The sequence below is a fragment of the Varroa jacobsoni genome, unplaced genomic scaffold (assembly GCF_002532875.2).
Source record: "Varroa jacobsoni isolate VJ856 unplaced genomic scaffold, vjacob_1.0 scaffold_25, whole genome shotgun sequence".
NCBI classification, from domain to species: domain Eukaryota; kingdom Metazoa; phylum Arthropoda; class Arachnida; order Mesostigmata; family Varroidae; genus Varroa; species Varroa jacobsoni.
Window position 1 is genome coordinate 113164 of NW_019212927.1, and position 22029 is coordinate 135192.

At 35.6% G+C, this 22029-nt stretch overlaps 1 protein-coding gene across 6 annotated transcripts in view; it reads left to right on the top strand.

Moving 5' to 3' along the window:
- The window catches only part of GAA1 (glycosylphosphatidylinositol anchor attachment 1), an 85744-nt gene that overhangs the window by 56649 nt on the left and 7066 nt on the right, over positions 1 to 22029 (top strand). For 3 of the 6 annotated variants that reach the window (XM_022830367.2, XM_022830379.2, XM_022830384.2), the window contains 4 exons: positions 5093 to 5234; positions 8014 to 8235; positions 10690 to 10874; positions 18312 to 18418. In XM_022830367.2, coding sequence (XP_022686102.1) covers positions 5093 to 5234; positions 8014 to 8235; positions 10690 to 10874; positions 18312 to 18418 — 656 coding nt within the window. Of the gene's footprint in view, positions 1 to 5092; positions 5235 to 8013; positions 8236 to 10689; positions 10875 to 18311; positions 18419 to 20567; positions 20805 to 22029 lie in introns of all 6 variants that reach the window. The other 3 variants (XR_015310286.1, XR_002679202.2, XR_002679207.2) reach the window with 3 other exon arrangements.

Consider the following 22029-nt stretch of genomic DNA (forward strand, 5'->3'; position numbering starts at 1 on the left):
TTTTCCATCCAACTTCTCACAATTTCTGCTGGGTAACCTAAGATGAATGTGGTCTGACATTGCCACAGTGGAAGATGACGCTTTTTCTTGTCATTAGTCTTGGTCGATTTTTTTTTCAGTAATTTGTTGTAACATTGTTAGTTGTTAATAGTGATGATCCAAACCAGTCGTTCTACTAAGGGGTAGTGATTCATAACGCACGATTCCACTGTAATTTCACCACACATGGCATCACCATTTTTAACATCAGCATGGGTTTTGCCACGGACTATAAAGCGTATGTTTTTTTTTTGTATTTGTATTTCACATTTGATCCACTTTTCATCTGCCGCGGTCAGCAGCTTTATAAATGGCTGTATTCCGTTACATTTTTTAACAATTTCATAAATAAAAGTACAATCGAGTAAACTCGCTTGCACCAATTCCTATGGCACCCAAACTAGAGCTTTTTTTTTTATAGCCAGCTTACTTCAAACTGTCTGAACCTATTCCGTAATAGATACTTAGCTCCTTGGCGATATTATGGCTACTCATATGTCGGTCTTGCTCAAGTTCCACGATAAGTTGACCAATTTTTTCCGCAATTGGTAGACCACCACGAGCTACATCTTTCATATCGAAATTTCCTGAACGATAAAGATAAAACCACCTTTGAGCGATCTCCCAATAATGCATGTTGATTAAAAACAGCACAAACTTTTCCACGGGTCTGGGCAGCACTTGTGCTTTTATCATTATATAATTGTAAAATATCGTCAGTTTTTTCAGATATTTTGCTTATCTTTAGGTTCCAGCAAGCATACCTACTACTGCCAAATCTCGGCTTTCAAGTAACTAACGCCAACTAGACACAATTCACATGAGCTGAGATATGTGACATTAAAGCCATTTACCTAGAAAGACGGTCCATACGTTTCGGTAGCCCAATGATATACCTCTAATTTAATCTGTCATGTTATATTACAGCTGTTTCTAAATAACAATACTATAATATAAGTTTTTAAACAAGCAGTTAAAATGCTCAAAATTGGCACAGTGCTTTCCGCAATACAGTTTCAACTCAGTTGGACTGAATAAGGCATTTCCAATGGTTTAAAGAGGGTTGCCATAATGCATTTTCTACACAATTAAATAATGGAAGTATAATGCAGTAGAACTGAACGTGAAAGATGTGTAGTAAGTGGTCATTCATATGGCATTATGGAACTCGCCTGTATTGATTCGATTTCTCTTCGAAGCTAAAATTGCTAATGATTCCATTACACAGATTCCAGCAAAGCACGCCAGTATAAAATCTGTAAAAAGGTCTGTTGCTGTACATGTTCTAACAGTTTTTCCAACTGTCTTTTCTTTTTAAGCTATGCAGAAAAAGTATACATCCAGCAGCTTTCAACATCAAGTCTTTTTAATCGGTATCACTGTCTTAGCCGGTCTATTGTCATACTGAATCATCAGTGAATATGTGGCATTCACATCTACAAATGCATAAAGACTTCTTGGTTCAGTAAATCATACTGAACTAAGAAGCCTTAATACACAACATACACTGGAAAGAAGCACAATAAACAGAAGTAATCGTTTTTTTCTATATGTGCTTTTTTTTATAAATACGCAACAGTTTTGTTAAAAAAGTGAAAAGTTTGGAAGTTCTTTTCAAACTCAATATTGCGCTTACTCTGTAGAACTGTTGCGCCCACTCTGATCTTTGAAGAAACATTCAACTTTTCAATATAGATCTTTTAGAAAATCCTAACGGTTGTTCAGCAAATCGCCAAAAACTTCAACATATGCAAATTAGCATTACTATCCATGGCGGCCAAAAATACCACTTAAAAAAGTATTTGTTTAATCGAAGAGTATGGACCATATGTCGAGCTGGTTATATTATTATGCAAATTAAAGAAATTACCATTACGGTTTCCCCTAGGGAAGAAGAAGCTATCCCCGAAAAAAGATGTTCATCAATTAAAGATCGCAATTTTACAGCTAAATGTGAAAATTGGAACTGTTTGTTGAATTATAATATCGTATTTCGCCATTTGACTCGTGAAAGAACAAATGATTTCTCAACATACATTTTGGACAAATTGTCAACCGTTGTCGAGGAAATTGCTAAAAGTCGTTAACTTGCCTAAATTGACATTACGCTATATGAAAATAAAAAACTGAACTTGAAAAAAATATTTTATTATCCTAGGACGAGGTTTGAGCAAGGTCCAAAAATTGGCTTAAACGACCGCTTTATGGGCTCGATTTAGATCGGACAGACAAATAAACCTTATTTAACTCGCGGGCTACGTTCTACCATAGATTTAACTAACTTGATTCGTTGATGTTACACTTATAAAAATGTAAATTATAGTTCAACAATTGTACCACCGCAGGAACCCTGTTCTTCCTAAACCGTTTTCATCAATCAAACGAATTTGATTGACGTTACGTATATAGGCAAACAGAGACTATAGTTCAATTGCAAACAAACTCCTTGTCGATACTCAGTTACAGTCATCCTGTTGCAATAATTCCGTTTCTTTGAGACAGTGATCCCGTTTCATTCGTACAGCAATTCTATCACTATTTAATCGGGTGCTTGTTCACATTCAACACAACCTACAACTGCATACTTTATTCCCATGGCCATTACCATTAATTTGTTACCACATTGTATTACTTGCTACCTAAATACATAACTCATTTTGATTTACAATAGTCAATATAAGCCCAAACAACAGTCTCCAAACATGCACTTTTATACGGTTTTCCTACCTTCCATCATAACGCCTTTGTGGTCTTTATATCTTGTTGCTCTTAACGCGTTTCACCATTTCAATGAGTGCGTCCCTTAGCTTCCCCGCTAGCAATTCTCAGCCATTTCGGTAAACATTTTTAAGTTGCGAAAAGAACTGGGTAACCTAATTTGTAGAGTTTGAAAAACAAACAACTGCTTAACACCAAACTTACAGAGATCCTCAATAAATTGCCAAAAAAGGTAAGGCTGCACATATAAGCATTACGTCCCTAAGGTAAAGAAACGAACTATATAAAAGAACTACAAGTCGTCCCGTTTCCACGAAAATATCAGTTGAAGACCTATGTAAATAGTCCATATAGGTCCACGAGGTAGAGTTAGATGGGCCACTAATAAGTTCGCGCGAAGGAGTCGAAACGGAAATACAAAAAGGGACGCTTCTTCCTAGAAAGAGCTGTGGTTAGGGCTAGAAAGGACAACGCTTTACGATTATTTACTGTCAGATTAGACATATAAAAGGGTTTACGATATGAAGTTTAGTTACATAGTGTGAAGCTTTGGGTGTTTCATGTTGCACTTCATTGTGCTGTAACCAAAGTAAATTTAATCACCAATGAATAATAATTTATGGTAAATTTTTTCAATACTAATTCGATATTTCAAAAAGCAACCATAATTGACAGCAGCGACGTGTAAGAATAGGATGATTTAATTTAACTTGATATGTGCATACAAACCTAGGTTGTACTGTCAGATCATGTTTCATCAGATTTAAAATTTTTGTAAGAACAACATATATGCTTGAAATACCGTGACCCATATAGCTTCCAATATAATGGTTCTCATAAAATGTAACTTGTTTAGGCCGCCTTTTAAAATATTTCATTTTCATCATTCAAAATTTGATAAGATGCAAAAATTGGCAACACCAAGTATCAGAAACAACAACTGTTATGTGTTGCATTGAATCATTCGTAAAGAAAGATCTACCAAAAGAGTGATTTAATTTGTTGGTTAAAGCATATCGCGAGCATCCAAAATATTTAACGAGAAAATGCGCATATTTTCTTCTTTAAGTTCAGATTCGGCAACAACACGACACGTGTTTCTATTTAAATTCGCGCTGCCTTTAGGGATATAGTCGGGTTCGTTCGAGTTGCAAAATTTTGTATAATGATGATATCTCGCGCAAAGAAGAAAGTAAGGAAGATCCTTCTGTTAACGCTGAGTTCCAGTTAAGAGCTGGCTTTCCAACTCTGCGGTAAAATATCCTTTGAGTTAAATGGGACAAGTGTATTATTGACTCTAAAAAATATCAATGGAACACCAAGTCCTTGCTGCATATGATCAGACTTCTTGCACCACACTCGCCTGCTTACTTGCTGCCGATAAATAAGTAAAACGTATGCTTTATATTTTACAAGCATTCCAGGGTTAGTGATCTTAATTACGTTTCTAAAAATAACTAAAGCATTGCAAGGCGCAGAGATTCCGCCTAACGAATAGACAGTTCGGGCATTTTATATTGTGCTTTTCTTTACATTTTATAGCATTCACCAACGCCGCCAAATTTTTTCATGCTAAAGGTACAGGTGGTATTCGCGATCTTGCGACGGGCAAAAGGTTCGATTTTCCATACTATTTCACCAGCAATAAAGAGTTGGAACGTGATTTACCCAGTATTTTTCTAATAAGCTAAAGAGTGTGCGTTTAATAGCTTGCTTTTTGCGACTGCGAATCCAGTCATAGTGCAATTTCTTTGTTCAATTTTCATAGCCACCAGAAGTGGACTCGATACGACACTTAAGTAAGGCAATAGAACTTAGTAACGGAATGTTAGTCTGCTCGAGAGCGCTTAAAACAAGAACCTAATAAAAAGCTACAGTGAAAACCTTGAACCCGCCATATTTACCTTTGGGCTACAATTAAAAAAATGTATACAAACAGTTACATACAATTTAATAAACTATTTCGTACATACAGAAATATACCTATAATAATCCATTAGTGTTTCTCTATGATAATTTCAAGCTTGTCAACATTTGAATTTTACTCTCTTTTTAGCTCCATTTCATTCTGACGCCTTAAGTTACGCTTTTATGTTTTCTCAATAACACGATACACAATTTATATTTCTTACGTGAACTACTGTCTCGTGGACACTGTAGTACTTTTATCAAACTCCGTTCGATTGTGCTTAAAGACACATTAATTCCCTTGTCCCTTATACGCTAAACTACAGAAAATGTCTTACTCCTTTGTGCTCCATACGAGCGAAATAACTTTAGGTTTACCAAGTTATCAGCTAATTGAAAAAAAATATATATATCTAAATCTAAACAGGCAGAAGCTAGCGGCATACAACAGCAAACTGCGGAACAGCCTCCAGAAGGAGCGGGGTCCGGACCTTCGTCTAAGGTACGGCCCTCACATGCAGGTCACAGGGGAAAAATCGTCAATTCAGCCCACGAAATCGATCAAATTAGTGAGTTCATTTATTGTTTTAAACCCTTAGAAACTAGAGACATCATTCCATGATTATGAAATAAATTTGTACAGTTACATATACATTCTGTAAGGACAGGAACTTCAATACCCTGTCATATCCTTGCTTTTTTAGATGCCAAGTAAACTCTAAATTTGTACCCTACGTAGGAATTTCTTTTTACATATTTAGTATCGTAGGGCTCATTTTTTATTATAGTTGTTATCTAGTTTTCATCGAAAATAGCCCTGCATTTTCTTTGTGACTTTGTGATAGCAGCTGGTTAAGGCATTCTTCGTCCCGCTTATCATCCATATAAAGCGCAATACGACTTGAAAGCATAATACATCTTTCGCACCGCTTAATAATAAGTCCCATTTTCTCTATTAAAATTACAATAAACAGTATGACCATTATCCGATATTACTAATATCCGTGTAATTATCTGTGTTAATCCGTGTTCGATTGACCGTTCGGTGTTGAAAATAGCATGCTTAATTTAAGAGCAGGCCAATATTCATGATACACTTAACATCCTAAACCTAAGTTAAGAAAAGTTTCTAAGATTAAAAAAACTATACATAAGGCAACAGGTTCATATATAAGATTAAAATAAATAAAACATATTCTTCAAAAGAAGTACGGCATGTGATAAAGGCATCGTTAAAAGACAAGCAAAGAAAGACAAACTCTGCCATAATATTTCAACACTGAAAGTCACAACCAAAGCGATATGGACAAAGCTAATGGCTCTTTCTCAATGTCCGGAAAAACTGGCAAAGGAAAAGATGAAATTGCAGGAAAAGGTAGAGTATCAAGTTATCGGCCAAAGACTGCTAAAACATAATTTGCTATTTTAAACATAGAAAAGGTTGAATAAACTATCAAACATTTATAAAACGAAAAAGCGCCTGGACAAGATTACTAGCTATCCATAATCGTCGCATTCCATACAGCACCTGGGAAAGCTCATTATCATTACCGGCATATACTTAGAACTATTAAAAATTCACTAAAAACAAACGTAGTAATTCTAATGCACAAATGGGCAACCTTGAGAATTTCTCACAGTACAGACCTATGTAAATTCTATGTGTTATCAATAAGTTATCGAGTATATGACAGTATAACAGATAGCACATGATTTTGAAACAAATGGAATTTTACCAAAAAAACAGTTTTGCATACGGAAAGCATTATTTGCCCACAATCACAAATTCAGGAAGCTCTATAGAAAAGTGAAGTTCAAGTATCAGTTCTTAATTTTTTTTTATGTGCATTTGCAGAAAAATGGTTTCGAAACAAGCTCAAAAGAACTGGGATTTGAGGGACAGAACTGAAGGTCTTTAAACATTCAATTCACGGCATGCATAAGAAACCGGTTTATGACTTATTACATATACAAAAGCCACATAGGATATGCCGAGGACACATGCATTATGCAGTTAAGCAACAAAGAGTTTATAAAAAATTCTCTCCTAAATGCTTAATGACGGACCTGCAAGCTAAACGCTACATCTAAAAAATCTTCATGTACTACTTTCGGTTACGAAATTCACAAGTTTCGAAAAGTATTTGGAGTTCACGTGACAGTACCTAGTCAATAAATACACACGAATGCTTCACAGTCATTAGTCTTCTTAAAATACTTAACAGTGGCATAAAATACTAGTTAAGAAATTAGCCTGGCAGGCTATGTGAACGCGTTAAAAAAAGTTGCAAACAACAATTACATATTTGGTAAAGAATGCAAAAGCTGACTTTTTCGACTACTATATACAGAGCCATATTTTAATGACGTTTAACATAATGTTTAGTGCTCTACAGAACCATTTTACCGAGCATTTTAGACCCACTGGAAACGAATACAAAATAAAAAAAAATTACACTGTTAAACCCACGACATACAGGAGCACCTCAGCAGAACAGGAATACTAGTGTTTAAAGACAATCTGTAAAAGTTACGCAAGAATTTTAGTGCTTGAGAAAGTAAATTGTTACGGGAATACCAAAATCTACAATACACCTACGCAACTAGTGAAGTACAGCCCATCAAATTAGATCTCTCAGAGGATGTTCCGAGAGAGGACAGAGGGAGCACAAACTTGTGTGTTTACAGGCGTACAATTCTCTGCATAGCAATGTAGAAAACAATGAGGCTACTGAAGCTCGCAAAAAAACAATTCAAACATTCAGAGTAGCATAGCTCCAGTAAGCAGCCGAAAACTAAATACTTATGAAACGCAATACAACTCTAACAAAATCAAATTACTTACACAACATGATAGCAAATACAGGAAAAACCATATCACAATACATGCAAAGATTTCAAATAATAACAAAAAACACTACGCATAGATACTTTACGTACCGCCTGATGTTTATTGTAATGCAAATATCCTACATACCACACAGGAGATAAAATCGTCCTGTGCTTTTCACTTATAAACAAATAAGCAGCCACACACACGCTCCAAAATAAAAACACGCTCATGATAATACACAAGCACCAAAGTGCTAGTGTATTATCATGAGAGATACGATTTATCTATTGATCTGATGATATTGAAATAAAGGTTTTTGTTTAAAAAAGATACACATGCTCTACCTGACAGTCTACATGGTATCAACTTTGCATGGTAACAACATTTTTTTCCATCTATAATGTCTTTAGAGTTGCAAATTCGGGACGTGCCATAGATGCGAAAGAAAAAATACTTGATTGCAAATTAGATTTTAATTGAATAAAATGATCGATCTGTTGAATCGTTTCTTCTAGAGGCTTCAGCATCTGAATACTACGGAGGCTATGGAAATGGTTACGGCGGCGGCTACGATGATTTCCACCATGCTTACGGCGGAGGTAGCTACCACCAAGTACCTTACCGACCGTCTCATCACCGGAGTTCGAAAGGGCCGCTCGCTCTTTTACTAGGTTTGCTACCTCTGGGTCTTCTTTTCGCCAGTCTGATGCCATCCTTCTACAATGTTCCCTTTGCCGGTTGGTATCACCCTTAGTTTTATTTTAATATAGACTTAACACGTAACAAAAATGCGGCGTTTCATTCAAAGTTACGCGGCTTTTATGACTACTGAATTTAGTGAATGCAAACAATGTTTTCTTCCCCATTGTTATTTGCAGATTGAACCTAGTGCTCTAAAAGCCCTTCAATAGATATATACATATAATTTAAACTACCATATTTAGTTTCATCACTTTGGTTCAAATAAACGTTTGCATACACCAGCAATTGGTCTTATTAGTACAGAAAAACAGTTCAAATTGTATGGATTTAAGTAAATGGAGTACGAGAATGGAATTCATCGTTTAATATCTAGACGCCCTGTTCAGGAACGAATTATCACAACTCGATATGGTTTCGCAATTTTCATAAAGCAATAACATAGTCCTGTTGGTTGCTGCACCATTTATATCGCATTGTCCATGGGTGCCTTCAGCAAATTTAAATACAGAAACATAATTTTTTTATCGACTAACATCTTCCAATAGAGTTAACTTCGATATGTAATAATAATATTTACCTTAGATCCGACCTTGCGTAGCAATAACGTAACACAAAAAATATCGTTTTGTAGAGACTCCTTCTTAGTCATGTCCTTCCCCAGAAGTCTACACAGAGTAACCGTTATTACTAATGGAATTTGTTAGACTTGTTTATCAACTATACTTCTGCTTATTGTATATAAAAATGATTACACGCGCTGCCCTCAAATTAGGTCTAGAAGGAAGACGTGCTATTCTGGTTAAAATTCTTTGTACGTAGTTTTTAGTAAACAACACAAATGCCAGCTTTAACGGCCGATTAGCCGGGGATCTACATTTTACTTTAAGTAGAAGCTTTTGCAGATTGGTTCGTCAATTGTAGGGTTCAATGTAAAGTCCCCTTCATGGGGTTTGTAAAGTCAATAATCTATCTACTTAACTTCGTGGCATAGAAGTTTTACCGTGCGTGTAGTTGAGCCAAATAAGTTAAGAAAAAAGCTTAATAGTATTACCAATTCATAAGAAATTTTAGTAAAACTCTAGCTTTAAGGAGATAAAAGTTTCACAATAATGCATAAATTTTAAACGATAATTATGGAATGTTCTTGTGAAACTGATGTTAGCGATTTAGCTAAATTAAAAGTTATGTTAAAAGCCAACTGCTCAAACTACCTCCTCTCTGAATTTAATTTGCTAGCTGAGCGTATTTTCAAAAAAACGGCAATTAAACCTGTTTGACTCCAAATGAAACAGCCTAAAGCATCTTAAATATTATGTGACCGTTGGTGAGAAGTTTATTCCTTTGATGGCTTCCAAACCGGCTAACCGAAATAGATCAACAAAATTGTGCTTTTGTCGTAATAGAAATACATCCTGTTTACTGCGATTGTCTATGTCATGTAATACATTTTCGTTGGGGATTAAATCAGTAACAACTGGGTTTTTTAATCTGACATTGGAAGACCGATATTAAAGTTGAAACAATATATTTTATTTTATTGTACTCTTATGTGCCTCGTGCAAGCATATATATTAGTATGTCTATTTTTTACCTTATTTATTTCAACCTCTATAGTTTTAGTGGTTGATGGTAATGACTATGGATTTAAGATACACAAGGGAAATATTATTAACGACTACCCTACTTAACTGATATTATTTAACTTTCTAAGTTAAACAAAAGTCTTTAATTTATAAAAATTGCTTATATACGCCCGGCCGCCTTAAAACGTGAAGCCACCTGCAGACACTTGCTTTCTACATACAGCAAGTAACTTTTTGTTCCACCTTATAATTGCGTTATATGAAGGAAGGCATGAAATGATTAGAAAAAGGCTTACGCCAGGCTGAAGGAGACAATCGAAGAAATACACGCACAATTATTTAGTAGGAACTATAGAAGGAAGTAGTAGGAAGATAGATATCTTGAGCAGCTAATAGACGTTTGGATATGTAGGTGAGATACTGTGATATAGCTATTGCCTTACCGACTTGTAAGCTAAACAGCAGCTTGTACGCATATATACAGTACATATATAATATATGCTGCTTGCGTGACTTTACTTTCCGGAAAGAAAGTTTTGTTGTTGCATGGGGATAGACGAATAGCAGGGACAGAACCCAGTATACATTGATGAATGATTAGATATACTTAGCTTTATGCTCGATTAAGAAAAGCCAGTGCAAAACTCTCTACCTTGCGGGTTACTTTTGCAATTTGCGGTGGATACCGCCCAGAAACTGAGACTGATGAATTAGGTGCTAAATACTTTACCGTATCTGTCATATAATCATGATAAAAATAAACTTCCTAACTAATAGCATCACTAGAAATGTCTTAACTTGTAGAACCAAGATATCGCTTCTGACCCTAACGCGCCGCTCAACTCTTAACGGTTATCATATTTATAGACTGCGATGACTTGTTTCAAACTTTTCATTGCCTTGTAGCAATTCCACCAGCTGGCATCGCAGTGCAAAATATTGCTGCCCCTCCAGTGGCCGGGCGCCGTCGCCGTGACATCCACGTGGACGACGCACCCAAAAATAACGATGTAAAACCACGCTCGTTAACGGCAATGTCCTCGCTCCAGACCACGCTTACTTCAGTGATTGAATCTAACCCCGTCATTAAGGTAATTACTTAGATCAGTTTGTTGCAGTCTGTGCAGCTCAATTTCGCGATTCTCGCAGAGGCCTATTATCCATGTATGTCGAACACGATTGCGTTTTTAACCTAAAAAGATATTAAAGATAAGTAAACACGAGAAAACTATCCTAATACAAAATTCATGCAACCAGTTTTCTATATTAATTTTTAAATAAAAATATGGTTTCACGATTTCACATCGATTTCACGTTATTATTCGACAGTATCATAGAATATAATACAAATGCTCTTTGACCTATAGACAGAAGACAGATAATAATTTCTACATTAGTACTACCTTAAAGAATGCACGTATATTATCTCAATGCCTTTCCAACTCTCCTGGTACGCATTGCCCAGTATCTCGTAAATTTCCCAGAACTCCATAATAAAGAAATATTCTTTATACTGTGTTTTAAGCACGCATCGATTTCGCCAATACAGCATGCTGCGCTACTCATTCTTACGTAGTGCAAAATATCTCCATGACCTGCTGTCATCTTGATTTTTAGACAAAGAATCCCTTAACTATCCTAAATACTAATACCCTAAGTGTATGTACAAAAACCGAGTTTTATTTATTCGTTAACTTATAATTCGTGCTTTGCGTATTAATTCTGCTTTTGGACTGTACAAGTCATTTTTACACATCTGCGATCCTGTATTTACGCTTATTCGTTATTTCTAGGGTTGAAATCATCTGTCATTTCGAGTATTAACGCTTTCAAATTTAAAAAAACACCCCAAAAAGCATTTTGGTAAGATTACTGTGCAGCTTGACTTTAAGGTCTTTTTTATGGGAAAAGTATTAATTGAACTGTCACTGGATAGTGACATCGCATTAGCGATGATACAGTTCAGTAAGTACATAACTAACAAGCACGATTGAAATAATTATTATTATAAATATTCATCATTCAACATTTTCTGGCCAATTCAGCTATTTATTCAATTTCTGTTTATCACCGCAGCTTGCAGATTAGACGAGTCCCTTAATAATACAACCTTTATATCTTTTATAATACCCGCCACGTCTACTGCTTACCTACTGCAAAATTTTTTAGAGTAATCACGATTTCAGCAATTACACTCATTCTTGTACAACTACTGCGGTTGTTTTTCTCATTGTTATTTATATACGCCACTACCAACTACCATTAGTGACCTACGCGATATTTTCAATTATTGGAAAGGTTAATGACGAAACTGATGGAGTAAACGGCTAATTTTTACCGATAATTTGAACTCCCACGACGCTGCTTATGCATTTGAAAACATTGCCGACGTTATGGTAGCTTTCTTAAAGCCAGTAGAGCATTATAGAATCCGCGGTGTCACGAAGTTACTACTTGAACGTAACCAAAATGATTTCTTTTGTGACCCTAAACTTATTAATTAGTTAATTAATATTAATTAAATATTTACTCAATTATATTGAAAGCATTAATGAGTTTTCCAGATGGGGAAGTCTTATTACGGAGCAAAATGTACAGAGTTTTTGCGAAATTCCACAACTGTATAAAAGACCAACTAAAAAATAGTACTCTCGACACCCACCTCTGTTTTGTTTTTATGACAATTATATAGGAGCCTGTTTATTTTCAAATTTTTGCTGCTAGTAATAAAAAAATTTGCATATAAAGGGCAACAACACAGTATTTCAATATCAGAAAGAGTATACAGAACAAATTAAAACATTTTGCGTCATATAGGTAACACGAACTTTAGTAGTGAGTTCATAGTACTAACTTAAGAGATTTGCCAGATGCCTTAAGCATGCTTGCATCCAGAGCATTTTCATATATTGTCAGGCTCGTGGAAACCTGGTTTCCGAAAAAGTCTATGGTGGAAATCATGCATCGCAAAGCGAATAACGACATTTCTGTTTAGCCGTTCATGCCTTTCAACGCCCTTGCTCCTTATTGCACCTGATTATTGAGCAAGCATATGCCCATCAACCTCCGATAATTTCTGTTCCCAGTTCCTAAAATTGGCATCTTCACGGTTGGAAGCTACGTGAGGCAATTTCCGGTAACTTTGTGTGGTTCCAATGCACTTTTAAGAAAGAAAGCTTTAACGCGACTCACTGTTTGGCAGTAGCGAGGGGCAAATAATAAAGCAATGTGATAGCCCATGCAATTAATACTGCATTTTTGTATCTTTCGGTGACATGCTCAGTAAAACTTTTTTCGTTCGCGGAGAAGAATAACCACAGGTTCGGCAACCGGTTGATATAGTCAAAAGGTGGCCTGGCAAGGTACAAGGTGTAAGTGGCTGCTGTTCTGTTTCATTACTATGTATATACAAAATGACGAGAAATAATTGCATAAAAAATCACCATTGATATCTAGTTTTAAGTGAGGTACGTAATTTTTTTCGCAAACATCGTGCCTATTTGAACACAATTAGACTATTATTTTAATATATATTGCCACATAAGAGTCTACTTCTATAATAACAGAGCAACAAAAAATCGAACAGATCACTTAACAGTGGAAAACAAATGGAATTTATAACATTGAAAAAGTTTAATATAAAATCTGACTTAGTCCTTGATGCAAATTTTTTTAAATATGTTATTGGCCGATCTAATATCAAAGATTATTTATTTGAACGTCGAAACATTTGTAGCCATGTTTTGATGTTCATATTCAAATGTTCTATGACTTTAGGCATTAAAAGGTCCACTTTACCATAAAATGATAAGTACGAGTTCCACCTTCGAATTAATTAGACAACTATCTAAAAATCGGCATATGATATTTGTGCCCTTGATTTACGGTCTTTGTTTTGCTGCCGTACTATTTTTATATACTATTATACTATCTCGAAACTCTGCAAACCATATTTTGGTATCTTTATTTTTTTACAATGGTAGGAAGCGCCGCTGCTTGCCACCAGCGATTACTACGCTATAACCGAGCAAAATTCAGGCTATTTTTGTCATTTTAATTTCTCAGTGAATACTTCAAATTTAATCGCACTTTTTGTAATAGCCAACACGGAGACATTGAATTTAAATCGAAGATTACTGGGATATAGAAAGCAACATGAAAATTTAAAGAATTAGCCACATTACGCTGTGTGGCAAGATATTTTACTGGGGCAATATTATGCGAAAGGAATAACGTAACTGGTCCTTCAAAAGGCCTCTAAACATAAAAAAAATGCTCAATCTGCTTTAAAAGGTGGTAGTTTTAAAAAGAACATAATATACATAATCCCACTATTGAAGTTCATTGATGTGATGGCTGAGTGGGTAGTGAACCGAACTTGTTATTTATAAGTTCGGTTTTATATATATACTTCAATTCGGTTTTACACATACGGTTTTATGTAAATTTCGAGTCCGAGTCATAGACATTTTGTCGAGTTTTTAATTGTTGTATCAGAAATGACAGTCATCGCACCGTAGGCAATCGGCTTTTAATTGAAGTATTGTATTGATGTTGTAAGGTTTCAAGTTGGTGCAAAACATGTATTACCAGAATTCTTGGAACCTACACATATATAATATACTATTTCCTAATATTTTGAAATACAAAATAAACTGCGCGATTAAATTCAGTCGGCCCCAGATGCCGGAGAAACGCCTTTAGTTAACTAGCTTTTGGGACGCAATGATGCAAATATCAACTCACATCTTGTTTTCAAGTTGCTTAATTTGCCATTTCTGGCAGGACTCAACTTTGTTGAAAATCTAGATTTTTAAATGAAATATGACTGTGGTTCCCCTAAATTGACTCCGTGTTATTTTGTATGCTTATAAAGATTTTAAAAACGACGGTTCATAAACACTTAAAAAACCGAAAATTATGTAACGTTTAGAAGATAAGTCGATGTCCCAAAATGTTTCTCATTTACCTTTCATTCGATGAAATTTTGAAACGCCTTTTGGTGTAAAGTTATTTTTTACAATGACCTATCGGGTTCTATAGAACATAAGGCCAGATATTACATTACCTGTGTGACATTTAGCTGAAATGGAAACGGTCCTTTTTCTTTAGAAATTAGGTATTGCGCTTAAAAACTTCTATCCAGATGGACTGCTCTCGGGGTAACCAAATTTGAATTACGATTCACGATTAAAGGTCCCATTGATAAAGAAAGCGTAGAGAACATATTCGCATAAACTTGACAACCAAATGTTACATGTTCTTTAGTGGTTTGTATTTCTATTGAGGTGCTTAAACTTTTATAAGCGTTCATATACGGGAGAAAATCCAAAAAAAAACAGTTCCTAACACGTCATAGAACATTTTGTGAGGTATCTAATGCAAAATACAGTATACTGTATATATATATATGTACTTCACTAGTATATATTGCTCCTTCGGTTTCTGAAAATGTGTAACGTTTTTGCTCGGCACTAAAAATTGTTATTAAGCTACTAAGAAGCGAAGTTTATTTCTTAATTTTATCTAACTTAATATTTATCCTATGCTCAAGCACAGTACAGTAGACTATTTTCATACTTACATGAGTCCCCGCAAAATACTTGATTATTAGTTAACGTCGAATATTATTAACCTAGTTAACATTACAGAAGTAGAGAGTTTAAAACTTGGGACCACTAACTTTGTTTTCATGTTGGCTACCACAGATTTAACCCAGTAGTAAATACGATAGTTGGTTTAAATGGCTGATGTGTAGATAGTAATATAAATGTATACAGTCTCAACTTACCAAGAGGTTTAGTTGAAATAATCACACCAAACTACCATCCTACAATAGTCGCTTTCACTGATTAAACCGATATGGCCTACAATACTCAAAGGAGATTATTGAGAAGTTTCAACACGTATCTTGCATTTTTTCAGTTTTGAAGACTGAAATTTTGAAAGAAATAGCATAACGGTCAAGACAACTTTATTAAAATCAACAGCTTTTTTTTTTTTATTTATATGCTGCCAGCACCACACTCAACATAAGCACGCATTAAAAAACCCATTGAAGAAATACCGTGGGTAGCCAATTCGATACCGTACCTATTTGAATGCATGAAGTTAAAACTCTACTATGTGGTAAAATCTAAAAGTTTAATAATAAATAACGAAATAGTAAATTAAGGCTTACTATAACCCCAAGGAGTACACGACAATGTAACGAAAACGGTTAGCAGAAATCGATAATTAAAACGTGCGCCAAAAAATGACAATAAGAGGAATGAACCAAAAGAAACTTCCCCAAAGGAAACGCACCCAAGAAGTGGATGACGAAGTCTTGCAGGTGTCTAGTCACCCCAATAGATCTCCGGGAAGATAGAAATTAGTTGCACAATTGTCATGAATTGTCTGCAAGTACAGTGGAAAGGCGGGTCGCACATAAGCTTAGCTAAAGTGCTATTATTTCTATTCAACGTCCAACTCCCTTTGGCTCAAGAAAGATTAAGCCGTACGAGCCTTAGCAAGGAGAGCTCACAGAATGTGGCGGAATCCGAAATGGGATTTTCAACTCATAAGCGTTGGGAACACATTAAAATGATGAGTATAATGACGATAATTAATTCAGTTTGTCGGACTGAGTCAAAACATGGTAAATGTAAAGGTGTTAGAAAAACAAATGACCGTGCAAAGTAAGGCAATATTTGACCTTATGAAGTTTTGAGAAAAAAATTCTAATAAGCCTTGGGCGGTCATTATTTTACTTTCGACTGACAATTATTCCATTTGTTCCAAACAACACCATATGAAAGATAAGCGATTATGAAACAAAACGAAAATCCGAAAGTATCGTCTTCACTATTCTGTTGTGTTCCGTCGTTCTGTTGTTCAAACAGGAAAAACTGAAATTAATTACTTTAGGTAATAAGGTTGGCCTCATCTAGAGGTTAACAACATAAAATTAATTTTTTATTTATCTCGACAATTTTAAAAGAAATTGATTACAGTTAGAGAATCTTTTTTATCATCTGTTAATAAAGACCGGAGATAGTAAACCATTCCAGTAAAGAGACGATTAACTGCGCAGCCCACTGGTAAGAGGAGAAACCTAATGCCATTTCTGTAGTTCCTATAATGCTATACTATAAGTTTACTACACCGTATAATATTATTGTCATGTATGCTGAAAAAGCAGTTGCTTGTATATTTCTATAACCAAATATGTTGGCTCCCTCCAGATTAGATGCTAAGAGGTCTGCAAAATCGTAATTTTTTGTTCGCCGTAAAACCTTTTCTTTCCGGATCCAGCTTGTCTTAGAAAAAGTTATATGTGTTGTATTCCCTTACGCTTGTTTCAACGGAGGTGCTAAAACAAGGTTGCGATCTATTTAGGATAAAAAATGTGAACATATAGTTTCCATCTACGAGCTATTGTATGCATGTCTTTAAATCTCAGAAGACCTAGCAGAATCTCATACGTGTTATATATCGTTAAAACTATCGAGATTTTCTTTTGACATCAGTTGAGTTTCTAAATTGGAGTAGAAGCCTAATAGACAAAAGTTACTTCGCCAGCACTAGCAGGATATGTATTTCGATACTTTGGCAACTGAATGTTTATTTCTTAATTTTTTTATCTCCTTTGTGTAGTCAAAGGCAATATTATCGCGCTTAAAATATTTATTGATATTTAAACGGTATTTCTCTTAAATTAAACAAGTCAACTTGGCCAACTGGCGTCTATAACATTCTGCAAAAGTAAGTCTTTCAAGACTTTAGAAGCTACGAAAACGGACTAGGACTCAATAGTAAGAACACCACCAAAATTAAATGAGAAATGCAAAAGATAACTCGACGATGAACACGAGAAATTTAAATCCTTTAACGTTACATTTAAGTCATCTAGAGTCTGTGGCTTAACCTTTATTACCTTCTTATCGGACTCGATATGATGCTATTTTGTTTTTCAGCTTAAAATATTGTTTATATTTAATGGAACTTCAAAATAGTCACATTTTGAAGCATGTGAAAAAAACTCTACTTCAGATCCTTAATTTAATCCTAATTACTTAATTTAATGTTTTGAGATATATACAAAAGGATGATAACGAGCTGAAAGGCAAGGAAAGAGTTTAAACAAAACAACCTTATGCGATAGCGTCATGTTAAATCTGCGGATATTTCGTCCCCACTGGACTGAAACACTTTAATCTCATCGGAATAAATTATAACTAGCTATAACGACAATGATATCACTGCAGTCAATATACATGTATCTTCATTGTGGTAGTAGTAAAACCCTGTTCATATGAAGAATAAGTTAATTACACCGATTTATTGTTTCTAGACATGTTTAGATCTAACACCTTCTTGGTTCCCTTTGTACTGGAGCATTGAGGTCCACATTCGTGCCGCTTGGTACTTAATAATTATCTGACAAATGTATAACGCTTACTTAAAAAACCACAACAAACAGATGAGTGAACATCACATACTGTTATTAACCTACCGCGATACTGATTATTTTGACATGTATATAGGTTCTTCAAGAATACAGGCTACACGGTCTCAATAGTCCCTCCTGTATCCAACGCCTCACCTGCGAAATTCTGTTGACCCAACCCTGGATGCAAACTTTTGCAAAAAGGTAATTACAAATTAATTAATATGCTATAAAAAACCAAACCAGAGCCTTTTTTTTAGTAAATTGGTCTTCGCAATAGGGGTTTTTCATTAGAGATACGCCATTACGCGACTTGTGGCAGTTTATCGTAGATAAAACAGTTGCCTTTCATAGCAAAGGATGGACGAGATGTGCATATAAACCTTATTACCTCAATAAGTGTAAAGTTACTCATATTATTATTAATAATTACGACAATAAGGTTGACTACATAAAGCTACATGGTCCATATTGTTTGCGTTCTTTACTGGTTTTGCGTATATTACTAAATAATGCTTACCATCGCTTCGTTTGATGGCTACTACAGTGGTTCTTCTTACACAATGGAAGCAAGCATTTAGTTGATCTCGTCTAGCAATAATGTTTTTGCACTTTGCAGAGACTTTTAAGCTAAGATGCCTTTTTGTAGAAAGTGTGAGGATGATCGATTGATGAGGCGTTACCTTGGATAATATACACTGCGTATCCTCTATTCGGTGTCTACATGCTAATATTATATTCAAGTTTTCGCTTTTGGCAGTTGTTATTAAATTTGAAATAGGTAACAATGAAAATTAAAGTATGATGCATGTTAACTTATCTAATAGATTGATTAGCACATTTCCCAGTTTTAAGCTCTTTACTTTGAAACTTTTATTAAAGGTTTCGGTTTCGAGTTGTCGGACTCTAATTGCTATTTCTTTGTAACGCTATAAATAAGCTGAGTTTTCAAGCCGTAGACGCTCCAGCATCAAGGGGGTTCATGTAACTGATAGTGTTGTAATTAGGTGTCAGTGCCTCTAAGGTTCCGATGTCTCAACAATATATCGATATGAAATCATTCAATTTATCGCCCGATGTGGATCTCTCATATTGCATATCGAATTTGGTTATTGGGTTCCAACGCTTCTGCCTTCTCATATTTATTCCTTATAATATGTTTTAAGCGTTTTATGTACCACCGATATCTTAAGTTGTATATGTCGCTTAACAACGCTACGATTAGTTTCGATGACGCGTCGAACTCACAAAATGAAAAAAATACGAAACTGAACTAATAAACTAAACTTCGCGAAAAGCAATAACCAACCATAATTGTAAATCACTTATTAAATAGTGTTTGTATCAAATTGAAGACGTTTATCTCGCCAAGTTTTCAATTACTCCATATACTAAGGCTTCGTATTATATACTTATAGTAAATCACAACATTATTTTGCACTAACATTTATACGAAACGGAAATGCAGGTCTGTTGTGTCTTGTCTACACTTGTCGCACAATCAAGGCCACTAACTGACATGTCTTACGATGAGGCTTAGTAAAGGTTGCTGCGTGAACGTCGTTGACCGCCGCCCTAGGTGACCATTATTTAGCAATGATGATTTTGATTAGCCTTTTTTTGAGATTTCTACTTCTGATTCCGTCGATGAAGAATGCATAAAGAGCCATAAACACCAACCATATTCTTGCCGAAAGGATAACACACGATGATAAGCTATACAACCTAAGCCAATAGATAAGAGTACCGTTCTTGTTGTAAAGCTGGACTTAGTCTAGGGCCTTAAGGCTCAAACTTTGCTCTGTTAAATTGTCAAGAAACCAGTAACGCATATAATAAATATCAAATTCATTAGGCTAAAGAAATTGCCACAGTTCTGACGCTAAATCTCGCTCGCCTCGAGTATCTAAACGATTCATTCGGTTAAACTGTACTCTGGAAGTAGCTTTCCCACACGCCTTGCGGAAGTACGCGCAATTCAATTTTGATCCCATTCCAAAAACTATTACACCATACTGAGTTTCATTTCTGTTTATTATCTAATCTCTCGAAAACACTTACGTTTCAAATTCTTTATGTAATGAATAGTTAATTTGATATGTTCTGTACGCTTTTTTTAATATAGACATAATCATGATAATTCAAACTTCCGAGACTTAAGCGGAAATAGGTTCGGGTCTTAACAATAGCAGATGTGGCCAGTGCCTAATGACTCTTATGCCCAGAGTCATTCTCCAGATGTGCCTGTTCCCTATCCGCGTTCAGACCAGCATCTCCCCACGTTTTTTAAGGTTGAAACCCCCCACTCTTTTAAGCCGGCCGACGTGTTTCTTCTTTCTATGTACTTCCACAGATCTATCATCCGCTCGCTGTGCTGCAGAGGAAGTCGACGAACTCCTCCATTACGCTTCTAAGTAGTGCAAGGACATTCCTTCCAGTTGGCCGCTACAGTATCTACAACTTTTCAGCACTTTTCCAGCGCCTCTGGTCTGGCCCCTATCAGACTTTGCCAGACCAATAGAAAGTGTATGGCGTGGTCTTCGGAATCGAACAAATGCGGGCGCCTGACCTAAGCATGTCAATCCTTTTGGTAACCTCTTGTTCGGCTTCCTTTAACCTATCTAAGCTTTTTTTCTAATCCTGCGCCTCCCCTCAGCTTTCGAGTCCCAGAAGAGTGTACCTGTCAAAACGAAAGTGAATGGCGCGGCAGCCATTTCATTAGTTTAAACGGTTCGCAGCGTCGGGAATCTTTGGGTCTTCCTCAAAGACGGTCTTTGTCTTAGTGTATGTAGAGAGGTTGAACCACACTGGATCGCTGAAGAAAGCTATTGACTGTACGACATACATAGTAAGTCTGTATCGCTCAGTACGCCTCGGGTTGTAATGTTCGGAAAATATCTTCGGTATGTCATTTGCTGCCTTTTAACTCTAGTGGTTGTTACGTATCTGTGCCGCGTCTCTTGGAGTCCCCTATTTGGGTGTACTCCAACGTATCTGGAATTTCAACCATTTTGATTTGGCCGCCAGTGAAGTTCAATTCAACAAACCAAACTAACCTTTTGTTATAAAACAAAATGGCTATGCTTTTTCAGGTGCCAATGAAAGTCCAGTCTTTGTTAATCAGTTGTGAATGACTTGCAGAGTCGGGTAAATTTTGAACTCAAGTTTTTGCGATAAGTACCCTAATGTGTTAAGCAGTACACCAGGATATTTATAACATATAGATTAAATTACATTTTTCAACGCTTCCGAGTATCAACCTTTTCTTATTCAAAGCACTGACAGCAAAAAGGATGGTGCAGTCTTTACCAGTTATCAATAACTCCCAGGGACCAGCTGGCTTTTTTGAAACAAGAGCTGTGCAATAATCCGTTGATTTTAGATAACGAGTTTCTAATTTTTCTGTGGTGCCGCTGGAGTAAATAAGCTAATAGATGAAACTCCAAGACTCAGAGCCGAAGTTGTAACTCAATGACTTTTTTAAATTACTTGAGTGTCTAGTTTGAGCTGATGTTTGACGCAAACATTATTATGTCGCTATATTTATTGAATTGAAAATAGGTCCGTAGACTTATGGGCAAATAGGCAATGGGAGGTTTTAAACTTGACAGACTTTAGTCTGTCAAAAAAACGGAATCTGTGCTACCTTTTTCACTAAGATTGACGTTGATGTCAGCTTGAAAAACGACTTTTTATGTAATCTGCCTCTCTTAGTATAGCCCACGAGCAGCGCGCATTTTTTAAATCATGAAAGTACGATTGCCAAAAATATGTGCGGAACATCTTCATATAATACAAAAAATTCAATATAGAAC